Source organism: Pteropus alecto, unplaced genomic scaffold, assembly GCF_000325575.1.
Source record: "Pteropus alecto unplaced genomic scaffold, ASM32557v1 scaffold123, whole genome shotgun sequence".
Lineage (NCBI taxonomy): Eukaryota > Metazoa > Chordata > Mammalia > Chiroptera > Pteropodidae > Pteropus > Pteropus alecto.
The window spans coordinates 2,845,709-2,860,406 of record NW_006433950.1 but is presented as its reverse complement, the minus strand read 5'-3'; the positions used below and the strand labels follow the sequence as shown (position 1 = coordinate 2,860,406).

The 14,698-nt window shown below is 49.8% G+C and overlaps 2 protein-coding genes across 4 annotated transcripts in view; both read right to left on the bottom strand.

The window, feature by feature from the left end:
* The window catches only part of CYLD (CYLD lysine 63 deubiquitinase), a 41,728-nt gene extending 36,958 nt beyond the window's left edge, over positions 1-4,770 (bottom strand). Inside the window, exons 1-2 of the mRNA XM_025044597.1 lie at positions 4,649-4,770; positions 4,041-4,119 (exon numbers count right to left, since the gene is read on the bottom strand). The gene's annotated coding sequence lies outside the window, so the exon portion shown is untranslated. The remainder of the gene's footprint in view (positions 1-4,040; positions 4,120-4,648) is intronic.
* A 7,169-nt stretch (positions 4,771-11,939) lies between these two features.
* The window catches only part of NOD2 (nucleotide binding oligomerization domain containing 2), a 32,221-nt gene continuing 29,462 nt past the window's right edge, over positions 11,940-14,698 (bottom strand). For all 3 annotated transcript variants that reach the window (XM_015586970.2, XM_006908750.3, XM_015586971.2), the window contains one exon: positions 11,940-13,142. In XM_015586970.2, the coding sequence (XP_015442456.1) occupies positions 13,070-13,142 (73 nt within the window). In that variant the 3' untranslated portion in view covers positions 11,940-13,069. The remainder of the gene's footprint in view (positions 13,143-14,698) is intronic.

Genomic DNA, 14,698 nt, shown 5'->3' with positions numbered 1-14,698 from the left:
GGATCGGTTTATATCTGCCACTTACATAAGACACCTGTGGAAGCCCACCTCTGGCACCACCGAAACAAAACCCCTTCACGAGGGCAACCTAAACAACCGCCCAAGCCCTTAATTTATCTCTATTCCTTTAGAGTACAAAAATGAAGTACAAAAATGAAAAATTCTTTGTAAATTTTTCAACTAGGAAATAGCCATATTTTTTTTTCTCGATCACTGATTTCCCAATATGAATCTAAATTATTACGTGTCGACGGTATTTGTTACTTTGTTAAAAGGCTTTAGACTGTGCTTCCTGGGTGCCTGTGTCTGCTTTCTAGACTGACTGACAGACTACTCGTTTCCCTTGCAATCGGCCATTTTCTGTGGTTTCCTGCAGTATGCATTTGCCTCCTTTTAGGGCCTTGTTGCTTTCCATCTTATGGCTTCTAATCAGTTCTGAAAAGTCAGGTGATAAAATATGTGGGTGTGTAAAAAAAAAAAAAGAAAAAGATAACAATAACAAAACATATACATTATGAACAGGTCTTTTAAGGAGTAATGTGATGTGTATGGGCCTTATTGCAGGCATATTCGATAATAATACTGCGCTGATGTTTGCTTGGTCCCAGAAGGCTGAGATGGTAAAAAAGCGACTTCTAAAAAAGTGAGGAGTTGTTCTGCTCTCTTTAAAGCGTACTGGAATATTTTCGGCCAAAAGATTTTTTTGAAGAATGGCAATTCTATTTTGAAAAAAATATATTTTTTTAATTCCTAAAAATTATGCCTTCATAAATTAAAATTAAGAACTTCCTTTAATCTTGATGATTATTTTATGCCAACAACGCCTACTCTATTGGTTCTCTAAGCTTAACAATTCATGTCACAATTTAAAATAAAACCATCGGTGCTAACGAAAGATTACCAAGACAAAACTAAATTACTACATGAATGCATCAGGATACTGTTTTAAGTGAATTTGATTACAAAAGTGTTTTCTGAAAATCATTTACGAGACAGTTCACAATAAAATTTGATAAAACTACTCTGACTTATAAAAAGGTTAATGGCAATTTAACAATGGTTATCAGGAACCATATTTTACAGTGAACCACACAAGGAACAATAATTTTTCTCTAACTTGCATTAGCACGAGTGGGAGTAAGCTTAGACTCAATAATTGTCATGTAAGACAATTAGAACAGCCAAGGCAAAAGTTATAAAATATTTAAAAAGCATTATCCAAAAATACAACGCGGTCTTTCCTCTTTTAGAAAGGATACATTAAAAAAGAATAGGTTTGGAACTACCGTATTAAAAACCGATTCTCTTCATTCCGACTGATAGAGAAACTATAAAGGAAAACTTTCTGGCTCTACTCTAGATGCATACAAGAGGATGAATTTAATGATTATTAATATAGCCCAATATAGCATGACAGCAGAAATATGTTAATAAAGAGACTTTCTGTCCCTTTAGAAAGAACAGAATGCCAATATTCTTCGTTCACTGCGATGTGCACGACAGTTAAATTAAGAACCCCAAGCTGTAAAAACTGACCCAGGACTATCTGGGAAAGATTCGAATCGCATTGTCAGTGAGTTCTTTAATATTCAAAGAAAGTGTCGGTTTGTTCAATATTTGTATGCCCTAGCACAGTGTCAGACACGGAAAAATACAGAAGGAGGAAGGTATGCCACAGTCCTCTGACTACCTTTCGGGTCTAATTGTTAAAAAATCGCCTCTCATAGTACAGTTTACTTTGACTGTTAGTATATCACAAATGATTCATCTAAATACCATCGTACTTATTTCAGGCAGGAAAATTGAGTGATTATGATATCCTGATAATTACTATAAGTATCAAATGAAGATTATCAAAGCACTAGAATACACAGTAATATAGTTAGCCCTAAAACCACATGGAACAGGAGGCCTTTCTCTGACAACATTCGAGATGAGGAACAGCTCGGGGTCACAAAGATTTGAAAATGTATCTGGTTATCTGAGCTCGCTGACCATCTGGATTCTGAGTAAAGGAGAATTTAATTGTAAAATAGTCATTAAACTAAGATGAGGGTTAGAAGACACAAATATTTATCAGTTTCTCTCTATGCAATAAAAAGATGATCATCAAGTTTTATTCAAGGTCAGAAATATCATGTTCTAAAAGATCACATATAGTACAAATGAACAGAATTAGCTACATAAAATTGACAATGGTTAACTTATCTAGAAGATACAATGTCACTTTGATTCTCGAGTTATCAGGTTATATTGTTCAAAGAACTTCATTGAAGAAAACAAAGACATCTAATTCAAGAACAGTTTGCATCTCCAGAGATATTCCGACTTGTTCTAAAAACCACAGGAGCCTATCTAAATAAGAATAAAAATTACAATACTGAAATACTGCCCCTGATTATAAATGGTAGAGAGGCAGGAAGGTCAGCGTGAATACCAAAGAAAGAAAACACACCTCTGGATAGTCAGAATAATTCCACTTTAAGAAAGAATATCACTCACTAAAAGAACAAGTTGTTATATTCCTAAACAGCAAAAGAATAGAAATACAGAGATTCTGCAACCAGAAAAGAGACAGTTGGCTTTAACTGTCCTCGTGGATTAACTGGTGACCCAAGCACACAAGTATTCAGTCCCTCAAACAAATGGGATTTATAAGGTTAAGAAAAAAGTCCGGCTCCCACACCTGCATATTCATGGCAGAAGAACAGGGACATCTGCTGTCTCACCAGAGTGAAGTCTGGCCACTGCAGTTCCAGACCATGAATTCCCCAAGTCTCTCATCTTTATAGTCCTCGTGCCCAAACCCGTGCCCGCCAATATGGTAGGCGTTCAGGACATAAGCAATGGATGACATGGTTCACTCAGGTGATAACAGTGAAAACTAAAATTCCATTTCCTTATCCTGATTAGTGATTAGCTTTCTCCAAGTCAAAAGTAAAAGACTCAAGAGTTGGGAGTATTTAATGATTTTTACCTAATTCTCTAGAAAATAATAACTCTAATCCATAACGAAGTCATGGTCAATTTTTACGCCACTTCATTGTTACACGTGTAAGAAGAACGAACAGGAGAATTTCACAACTGCGAAAACGACTTGTTTGAGGCTCATCTGAAACTGGCTTCCTAGATTCTCACACCATGCCTGGTGCCTACAAATTCTCTACAACCAGTAAAAGGACCGCAACAAATTTCAGATCATAGTGTGACAATCAGGAAAAGATACTAATCGTCGGATGAACGGGATACTTATTCCTTTTTCTCTTCTCGTGTTAAAGACATTCTCGAACCAAACAAAATCACAGTTGAGGCATGCCAGACCACAAGCAATCATCGCTTCCGAATGCTTGTTTTACATGACAAGTGTCGTGCCTTATCAGCACTTCACAAGAGTTGCCACCCAAAGGAAGGCTTCTTCGCAAGAATGCTATAAAATTTTGCAGCTGAACGTTAGAGAATGTGCTGGGTGTTATCTACATTCACACTACATGAACCTCCACAAGAATTTCCAGCGAATCATTTTCTCCCAATACTGTCCTACTTCAAATCCACCCACTTCCCAGTGGCAAACCCCCAGCTAGATTCTGAAGGCCATTCAGCCTACTTGGGACACGTGGGGGTGTGCAGAAAACCAAAACTTGAATGAACACCTTCTCTCAAGGCCTGGATCCTGCCCCACCCCCTACCCCACCCTAAGGCACGGCCTGCAATAGGAATAATCTTATTAAGACACCTATGAGCCAGAATTCAAAGGCAAGGTAGGGAATGCTCCTTAGATGAGCTAAGGATACAGGGAGGCTGGGGAGAGGAAGGGACTGGGAGACGACGGAAGGGCTTGGTGTCTGGAAGATGACAACCACTCTAAAACATGCAAACGCCGCGGGATGCAATAGAAACGATGCCAAGGACGTGAACGACCGGGCAGCTGACCCTGCTGAGAACCAAACTCGGAAACACTGTCTTCCTTCAAGACTTGAGGATTGCCCCGCAGACTGTTAATAGAATAAAGAAAAACGAAAAGAAGGAGAAGGAAAGAATACCTTGTTTCAACAGAGCGCACCTTTCAACTAAGGAACTCGGGGTGGCGTAAAAACCATGCTCATCCTGGAAAGGAGAAAACTGAAAGAAAAAGGCAGAACACGCCATTAGCGAGGCCTGAACCCCGACTGCTCTTCCTGGACAAGAGCCACACACACCCCAAAACCGATCCATCCAGACGCCCCACCGCACACATATGCAATAATCGAGCCCCGGGCTCCCGACGGAGCCGGCCGGCGGCCCGTGCCTCGGTTTCCCCATCTGCAAATGCAGAGCCAAACAGGGAGAGACGGTTTCCTGCGCTGCTCCCACGCCAGTCCCCTCTCCTCTGCGGGTCCCGGCGGCGGTCACCCCACTCCCACCACTCGGGAGCCCTCTCTGGGGGGCCCGGGGATTGGGGAAGCCCCGGGCGTGGGGAAGCCCGGGCTGACGTCAGCGGGCTCAGCACCCCGCGGGCCTGACCCGCTCGGGGCCGCGACAACTAACGGGTGGGCGGCGAGGGCCAGACGGCCACAGCGGCGGCTCGAGGCGCCCGGAGGCCGGGGAGGGGCGCCCGAGGGGACCCAGCGGCCCAGCGCTCGCCAGTGCCGCCGCCCCATCACTCACTCACCTCGGGCGGCCGGGCGTCGCCCCGTCCCCTGCCTCGCTGGCCCCGGTCGCGGGCCGGCCCCGGCGCCCCACACCCACCGCTCTAGTATTTACCTCCGACGCGCGCCCCCGCGCAGCCGAACCTGCTACCTAGGCCCGCCCCCACCTGCCCCGCCTCCGGACGGCCCGCGGGGGAGGGCGGGGCTGGGCGGGGCCAACCGCCGCGCTACCCAATCATAGCCCGAGCGGCGTCCCTGCGCACGCTCTGATTGGGCTGCACTGTGACAGACCTTCTTCCAATGGCTGCCGGTCCGGAGCGCGCCGTAGGAACTTTCCGTTCCGTCAAGCTCGGTGGAGCCAAAGGGACAGCGGGGGGCGGGGGCGGGCGCCGTGGCTGATTGGGCGACAGACGGCGGGTGCCGCGTCGCGGTTGGCTGACATCGGGGCGGGGTGGGGCACCGTGCATCTTCCCGCTCCGCCTCCCGAGCCTGGGTCTCGGCTCCAGGCTCAGCTGTCAGAACTCCGTAGACCGGGAGTTTGGGGCTGGGGTGGGGGAGCCGTCTAGGCTCCAGCTGGGAGTAGGATTTCAGGATTCCATGAAAAAGCAACGCTTTAGAATCAGACCTGAGTTTGCATCCTCTGTGCTTTCAATAAGGAGCAGCGTGACATGGGGATCTCACAACCACGCTGAGCCTCAATTTTCTCATCTGTAAAATGGAGATAATCGTGAAATAACGTGTGCAAAGTTGTCACACTCCTCACCATTCCCCGCTTTTCCTCCTGTGTTCCTGAGCACAGGGGGAGCTCAGTCGGGTTAAATGTCTTCCTCTCCCTCAGATTCGGCCTGGACTCTTGCTGTTCCTGAACCTCCGTTGCCACCCCAGGTTGGAGGGAGGTCTCCCCGGGGTGCTGAAAAAAGGATTGCCACAGCCGCCTCACTCAGCTCTGCGCCCCTGGCCACCAGCCAGGACTTGGGGTGTAGTTAAGGATCTTTCAATTAGAAGGGAGGTTTGTGATTCCCAAAAGTGCTCAAAATATTTAAGGAAGTGCTTTTTATAATCAGTCCCAGAGCCTTGCAGCATGCTTTGCTGCACTGGATACTCTTGTTAATTAATTCCTTCTCCTTTGACATTTTAAGTACCAATTACAGGAGAAGGTGAGTAATATCGAGGAAGAGGTGTGTGTGTGTGTGTGTGTGTGTATGTATGTTTAATCATGAGAGGGAAAATTTCCCCAGTGGAAAGTGACATTTCTGAAGATCTGGGGAATTTAAACCAGTGAGTACATAAAAGAAGTCACGTGAGTGATTTCTAACAGTACTAGTACACCATCCGCCATCTCCCTAGCCATGATCATCCAGGATGAAATGGATAGCTTTGAAAACCTAAGCCTCAGTCCACTCTCGTCCCTCCTAATCCATCCTTATTCTGCTTCCCACGCTTCACGACCTCACTGCACAGAAAGCAATAACATGGAAACCAACAGGCCCAGCTCACAGTGGCCTTAGGCGACACCGTTCCCCTTCTAGATCTAGATTCTCCAATAAAGTTGTAGGACTCAGAGGTCACAGTCTGGGAGAAAAGTTCAGCCTGAAGACTGTTTCCGCTGAACCCAGACAGTAGGGGCGGGGGTGGGGGAGGAAGCGGAGGGGAGAAGAAGGTCTCAAATCCTTTTACACAGGACAATCCTTTTACCCTTTCGTTCTCTCTCTTGCCACACTCCTCACCATTCCCCGCTTTTCTTCTTGGCACACGTCTCTCATCTACGTTACCTACTGGCCCCTGAGGCATCTGAGTTTGCCACCCCTGGACTAGGACATCTTCATGTCCTTTGTGATGATGGCCTTCGATGCTGCCGAGTCCTCCGCTTCAGGAGTGCTTTCCCTAGCTCGATCCTGTCACACGTTCCCCGAATCAGAGTGTCAAGCTTCATCCGAGAGATATTTTTCCAAGCCATGCCTGATAAACAGGGCTTATCTCAAGAACTGTCTCCTATCAGTTGGTAATGGCTTAGAACGTCGTGCTGAATGCTGAAAGCTGTGTTCAAGTTCACAGGGTCAAGAGAGACGTCCGCCAGGGCATGAGGCGGGGAATGGTGTCATGGTGCTATCATTTGCAGTCTTTAATAAGCCAGCCTCTCGTTTTACGGATGGGAGATGAAGGTCCAGAGAGGAAAATAACTTGTCCCCAGTCACCCAAGAGGTGAACTGAGACCCTCCTTCTCCTGACTTCAGGCCAGTGCTCTCCCCACCTCTGTTTAGACAGATTCTCCAGCGGAAATGCCCACCCTCTCTGCCTTCCAAATCCTTCCTTTAAGGCCTAGCCAAAGTCCACCCTCTTCCAAGGGTCTTTGTAGATGGCTCCAGGCCAGCTTGATCACCTCTACCTACCCTCCACCTCCCACCCCTCGTTTAGGTTGTGGCCCCGGGGTTATTGAGCTGGTCACCAAGAAACACGGCAGCTACAAGAGAGAGGCCACTCATGCCCTCTGGCAAGGAAGGCAGACCCGAAATGACTAATGACTAATTACAAGATCACTTAATTACCCTGGTGAGAGTGGGAACTCATGAGAACCGCTGTGAGCACACAGAGAAGGTGGTAGACGCTCAGCGAAGGCCTGTTTGGGGAAATCACCTCTGAGCTGGGGTAGGACAGATGACTGGCCCTCAGCGGTGAGGGCGGAGCACTGCAGGCGAGGGAACGGGAGTGCGCGTGACAGGCTGCAGGAACCGAAAGACACCGAGCCCAGCCCGGAGAGTGTGGGCGCAGAAGGCCGGTCAGGGAGAAACAGGAGCAGGAGCTGGTCTCATCCCCAGAGCGGCGGGAACCCTCTGACGTTTTAAGCAGGGTCACCGTTTCCAGTCAGACCCCTGCCCCGCGCTTCCCGGGTGGTACCCCAGGCTCCTCCCACCTCCAGCCTCACCACCTTCGGTGTTTCTATCCTGCTGCCCGCTGGGCATCTCCACGCCACGCAGCCTAAAGCGAACTCCCCGCCAGGCCCCGCTCCCCCGCAATCCGGGAATGGCAGTTTCCAGCTGTTCAGCGCCCCCCACCCCCACCCCACCCCCACTCCCGCCGTGGCTCCATCCTTTTCCCACCACTGCTGCGAACAGGCACATTCAGAATGAACCTCTAAACCCCGGGAGAACTAGACCAGGCGTCCCGCGGGCAGGGACACTGCAGCGGTGCCTTCCCATGGGGCGCAGCAGGTCCGCGTGTCCATCAGTGCGTGAGCTGAGAGTCCGCCCTCTCGCTGATGTCCCTCCCGCCTAGCGAGTGGACACTGCGGGTGCATTCTGTCTGGGGGGCTTTGACTCTGGTCACCAAAGTTCTCTTTGGTGAGATCAAAGGGATTACTTTAATCACCCTTAATCCAGCTGAACTATAAATCCATGCTCTCCTGTGGAAGCTGTTTGCTGTGATCAAGGCCAAATGATTTCTGTGGGATTTGAAACACAGGCACATGGAGAAGAGGGGTTCAGTGCTCTTCATCAAAGGGGACATTTGGGCGACAGATGGAATCCCGTTTTGAGTGGTAGGTACTTCAGGAATGATTCTGCCCCAGGAAAACTTCCTCTTTCAGGAAGGGGACACTAATGGTATCAGGAAAAGGGTTTTTCGTTATTACAATCTGCCCCACCTTCTATCTTCTGCCCCCTTTAAGAAGAGTGAATTCCCCATTCATTCAACAAATATGTGAGCACCTACTATGCGCTAGGCATTGTCTCGACTCTGGGGACACTGCAGTGAGCGTGGCCCCCGTTCTCCTAGAGCTGACATCCTAGGGGAAGGAAGAAACACCTGTACATCAGGTAGCACATGCTGAGAAGTCGAAGGTAAGCAGAGCAGGGGAGGAGAGAGTGTTTGGGGGCTGCTGTTTTAGGGAGAACGTTCCAGAAAGAACCCCCTCAACGAGATGACATTTTTCAAACAAAGATCTGAAGGAAATGAGAGAGCCGGCCCTGCCACTGTCTAGAAAAGAGGCGGTTGCAAAGTTCTGGAAGTGGCAGGGTGCTTGGCACTGTCGAGGGACGCCCAGGTGGCTGGAGTGCAGAGTACAGGGGTGTGCGAGACAAGGGGGAGGCCAGGGAGCACACGGGGGTGGGCCAGGCCAGCATGAGACCTTGGCTGTCACCCCGCGCCACACGGGAAGTCCTGGAGAGTTCAGATCACAGCAGGGGCTGGTCTGTGGGGATCAGAGTCAGAAGCAGGGCCACTAGTCAAAAGGAGCCCCTTATTTCCTGGGGGCGGGGGGAGCAGGTGAGGAGGAGGAGGAGGTGTCGAGAAAGAAGTTGTCTGAGTAAAAAAGGGTGCAGCATTCCTGAAAGAAAGGGTTTTCGGGGTGCTTGATGGGGGAACAGTAGTGCTTAGCGTGCTTAGGGGGCTGGATATGTGGATTGTTCTGGAAGTGATAACAGGAGGGAGTAAATTTAGAGCAAAAAGGGGACCCTAAAGATTGTGGAGGCCAGTCTGCACAGCCGCAGTCCCTCCCCAACGCAATTCTCCAAGGGAAACTGCCCAGGCCGGTCCCCAGTGTCATTCGGGACCTTGCTGCTCACCGGTAACCTGCCACCCAGGGCCCGAGGCTATGCATCCATCAAATGTGGACATGGCCAGGTGTGTGCTCTCGCGGCTGCGTGCTTCACCCACGCGGCCTTCCCCAGCGGGGAAGGAGGCAGGAATCCGTGTTGGTGCAATAATGTAAAGATGCTGAGTCTCAGCTCAGCCCACTTGGAACCTGGCTGCACCTCCCACATTTCCGTGGTGTGTATTCATTTCAGCATCTGGTTTTGGCACTGTTGGGGGGGAAACACTCAGATTGACTTTTTTTCCTTCTAGGATGATGGCGAGTATGATTAAAGTCTGCAGCTCTTTAAAAAATACTCCCACTCGGATCTCTTTTTTTTTTCTGCACGTAAGTATTATCAGCCACAATCGTGGAATCTGTCTGCTCCCGGATAAGCCGCTGGTCCTGAGCCCGCGCCTTTCAGGTAACCTCCCTATTAGAGAACTCGAAGACTGAGAGTCCTAGTTCATGAGTTACCTGCACAGGCCTAGAATGCTATCAGCGGATCCGCTGGACCTCCCGAAAGTTAGGAAGCATCTTCCGCTCTGAGCCCTGACAGTCATCACCCACCCAGGTCCCAGCACCGCACTCACCCAGGCCCTCCTGAATCCTCCTCGCTCCGTAATCTCTCCCTGACCTACATCGTCCAGGCCCAAGGACCCACCCCACTTTCAACACCGAGGACACCCATGCTATTGTGTATGGCAGTGACCTCTCCCGCAGGCTCCAGACTCACACCGTAAACTGAATGTCTTCACTTGATTTCTCCACTTAGATGTCCCCAACGTGACGGTCTAAAACAGAAGTCCCTCCCTCTCGCAAACACGGTTCCAGCCTGTCTTCTCCAGGCTCCCGGGTGACTCAAGTCAGAAATCAAGGAGTCATCCTGGCTCTTCCCTTTCCCTCATCCCTCTCCTCCGGTACTTGGGAAGCCGCCTGCGGAATGTCTCCAGAATCCCACCTTCTCTCCACCTCCACCGGTGCCAGCTTAGGCCAGCCGCCTGGCACTTGACTGCAGTAGCTTCCAGGTAGTCCTAGGAGGTCCCCCGCTTGCTCTTCCTCTCACCCCGACTCCTCTGCATCCCTCCAGTAGCAAAAAAAAATCTTTAAACGTAACTGGGTTGCATCCCCCTACTTAGAACTCTCTGACGGCTTGCCGTTATTCTACGATCAAGACCAGACTCTTGACCATGGCCACCTAGGCCCTTCGCGACTGGCCCCGCCTACCTCTCCAAACCCTACTGGCAACACTCCCCCGCTTAGCTTGCCTCAAACATACCATATTAGTTTTCTACGGCTGCCATAATAAATTGCCACAAACTTGGTGGCTTAACATGACACAGATTGATTCTCTTACAGTCCTCGAACCAAGGTGGCAGCATGTCTGCACTCCTCCACAGAGGTCACAGCGGTGAATGTGTCTTTGCCTTTTCCAGCTTCTAGAGCTGCATTCCTTGGTCCACGGGACCCCCTCCTCCACCTTCAAAGCCAGCAGTACAGCATCTTACTCTAGTGATCACATTGCCTTCTACTCCAGTGTCAAACCTTCCTTGGCCTCTTATCAAGATACCTGTGGTTGCACCGAGAGCCTATCCAGATCACCTAAGATAATCTCCCCATCGCAAGATCTCCTCTTTAAAGTCCCTTCCGCCATATAAGGCGACATTCACATGTCCCAGGGATTAGGACCTGGGTATTTTGGGGGCCATTACTCATCGTACAGCATGTACCAGGCTCTTTCCCATGGCAGGGTCTTTGCACAGCTTGTTCCCTGTGACTGGAATGCTCCCCTTGTCCCCATCATGGGCAGCCCCTTCTCATTCCTGGGCTCACAGCTCACCTGTCACCTCCTTGTAGAACCGACCCCCGATCTGCAGGCTTCCCATTACCCAGGACCTTTGTGGATTTCCTTCCCAGCACTCACCACAGTGGACCATATTTCATTTATTTTGCAGTTTATCTGTTTTCTGCCTGCCTCTCCCTCGTCCCTCGCCATAAGTGCCATGAGAACAGGAACCACATCTGCTGTTCACCCGCCAGTTGTCCTAACGCATCTGGCTCGTGGATGATTACTAACTGGGCTTCAGGAAGGTAGCGCCAGCAAAGGGGCTGCTGTGTTCACAGCTCAGAGAAGCCAGGCCCGTCTCCACCCTCCTCCCGTCCTCTATCAGAAACAGTGGTCTGGACAGAACCTCGCGCCACCAGCAAAGAGAACCCACAGACAGGGCCACACGCAGGAGCCTGGGGAAATGCCGAAAGCATTTAACGAGACAGGAACACGCAAAACCTTTCAAAGAAGCAGACCTGCCTTCAGTAAGCAGACGCCTGAGCCGTTGCTGGTCCAATGCAGCTAGGAATTACTTCAGCGGGGCCTACCCAGGAGGCTGCTGGCTGAGAAAAGCCGTGCCCAAATCTTCATCCTTCTCCTGGGAAAGACTCTGGGAGCCACTTGGAGAGAATGGAGGAGGCCCAGGGGCCCCTCACATCTTCAGCCAGAGGCTTCCGCAGCTTAGATGTCACCAAAGCCAAATCTGTTTCAATAGCGAGGCTATTCCTAAAAATTGCTTTTGCCTTAAGCGATACATTATCTGGTCGAACACATCATTCCCACCCGCCCCTCCAAGTAGAAAATTGTGCTTTAATATTTAATATTTGACAGGTGGCAAGGACATTTAAAAATATCTGGTCACAAGGAGGGTAGCTCTGGCGATTCATTAGTTTTCTCTGTGATCATTTACAGCATAAAATTCACAGTTGTTTTTTTTTTTTTAATAAAAATATAAACTTGGGAGAATAACACAAAGTGGTTTATAAATATTAACCAGGTTTCACAAATAATAACGTTTAAAATAATAACACTTGCACAGCACTGACAATTTACAAAAGCTACAACATGCACCCTCTCGAAAAATCCAAACACACATCTGCTTGAAAGGAAGGGCCTTTGATTTTGCCCCTGTAAACCTTTGATCCATAACTTTATATCCTAAAGCATTCTGGCACGAAGAAAACGGAACTGACTCTTAGGGGTATATTTTGGAAGTCTGCTCTCAGAATTCAGTTCATGAGCATCAACCAGAAACCAGAAACCTAGTGAGGCCGTTCAAAATTCTGACGCAGACGAATTTTTAAAAGCTGCATTTGGATGGCGAGTTGTTTCTAAAGGCTTCATGGAAGAGTAATTGACTTCGCTGGAAATAAAAGTCCATGTGTGATGGCAGCTATAGATGGACATATTTTTTTTGCAAATCTAGAATATCTTGGGGGCTAAATGGCTGTCATGTGTCCCCTCCCAATAACATCTTAAGTACCGGAAAGGAGAAAGGGGTAAATCGCAACCCCTCCCAGGCTGGGAGATGGGCAGCGGGCAGCCATACGGGAAGCAGCAAAGCTGAGAACACTGATCTTCGTAATCCTCCAGCAGAGAAGTGCCACGTGCGGGGTCCAGGATGAGCGGAGGAACCGGATGTGGGGAACGGCCTGGACGCCTACCCAGGAGCTGCGACGTGGCAGACAGTTCCTTCCTGAACACCTCTCCTCATGGCGAGCGGGGTGGGAAGGGGCCTCTCCCGTGGATCCAGGTCTCTGCGCCCACAGGCACTCGGCAAACCCCCGGAGGCCGGCCCCACGTTATAAGGGGCTGCTCCTTTGCTACCGCCTGTGGATCGAATCGTGGGAAGAACTTGATGGCAAACGCCTGCTCCGAAGAGCGCTGATGCTCCTTCCTCTGCCAGGATGAAGGAGATGTACAACATCCGCCCTAGGCCTGGGGACAGGGCTCCATCTGAATGGGCCGCTGCCAGGTGGAATCCGGCTCCTGGGCTCCAGAGCCACGGCCCCCTCGCACACAGACTGGGAGGACCTTGGCCTGGAGACATCAAAGCAAGAGTCTGGCGTCCCTGTGGCTGAGCCTCTCCATTTCCTCAGGAGAGAAAGTGTTTCCTCGAAGCCTTAAAGGGATAAAGAGAAGAGAGGCTGGAGTGAGGACAGACCCCTGGAGTGCTTTCCAAAGGAAGCTGGCCGGCCCCTCCAGCCCAGCTGCAGCTCCCCTGGGAAAGACGCCTATGCTGGTTTTGCTCAAAGGCAGCCAGGGTGGCTCGTAAATCACTGTGCACGATCAAATGAGGCTTGGTGACTCTGCACAGAAAGTCCACACCGGCCAGCCGGCCTGACTCCCCAAGGCTGGAGATTCTTTTTAAGGCAACAGCAAAATCTGTCAAGAATGCAATGAGCAAGTCCTGATGCCACCCCCGCTCCAAGTGCCAACAAGAGGCAACAACTAACATCAGAACCCTTAAAATACCAACCCGATGCCGGCGTGCCCCACCCCCCAACACCAGACACCCGAAGTGGCATTTCCTAGGATGGTGCAATGGTTTGGGTGCGGGGAGGAACCCACACTGTGCCCAGGACTGAGGACCCCATAGGGTACAGGGGTCACACAACCATATGGAAGACAATCTCTCTGTCGCAGGACAGATGCTTAGAAGTCCTTGTTTTCGACTTCATCCTTCGATATCTATGGTGGCTGCTGACTTGACATGCCTTCTGAGGGAGGGACAAGTCTGCATATTTAAAGGAGGGTGGCACGCTCCCACAGATGAGGCAGGTGACACACAGCAGCGCCCTGGACCTGCTCCAAGACAGCGGGCTGGGCGGGCATGCCGGCTGCTGGGGCCCGTTTGCCTGGCAGACTGGAGTCGGTCTCTCCTCTACTCTGCTTTGCTCCTGGCACTTTCAGTGGGGGTCCAGACTTGCCAGCTTTTTTGAGAAAACCCTAAAAGATAGATTCTTTATGAAGGAATCTCCCAGTTTTAAAATACAGACGGACCCCCAACTTACAATGGTTCAACACAATTTTTCAACTTTACAGTGAGGCAAAAAGCGATGTGTGTTGAGTAGAAACCGTAATTTGAGTTCTGATCTTTGCCTGGGCTAGCGGTACGCAGTACAAAAGGCTCTTATGATGCTGGGCCGTGGCGGAGAGGTGGTTTCACCCAACGGTAGGCCAGTGTAAGTGTTCTGAGCGCGTTTAAGGTGGGCTGGGCTAAGCGCCGATGTCAGGTGGGTTAGGCGTAGTAACGCATTTTTGACGTATGATATTTTCAACTTAGGAGGGATTTACCAGGATATAACCCCATCATAAGTTGGGGGATATCTGTATTGGCTTTCTAGCTCAGTGCCTGAAACGTATGTGGTGACATTCACTCGTAACATGTTAAACCAAGGGAAAACTTTCTACTTATTATCTGAGTGAACAACACATCCCTAGAAAGAAGGAGAATAAATTTTGGATGTGGTGACTCAATGCCTTTTTAAAATACATGGAGATGTGGCTTTTAAATACAAAGACTTAGATACATTGTGCAACAGTTCCCTCCCTGTGTAACCCCCACCCAGAGCTGCAGCCTTGACCTGACACAACGACAGCCTTGACCTGTGGCCGTAGCTGTAACACCCCGCAGGGCAGGAGCTGAGTTCTTTCCTGTTTTACGCTTCGAACATA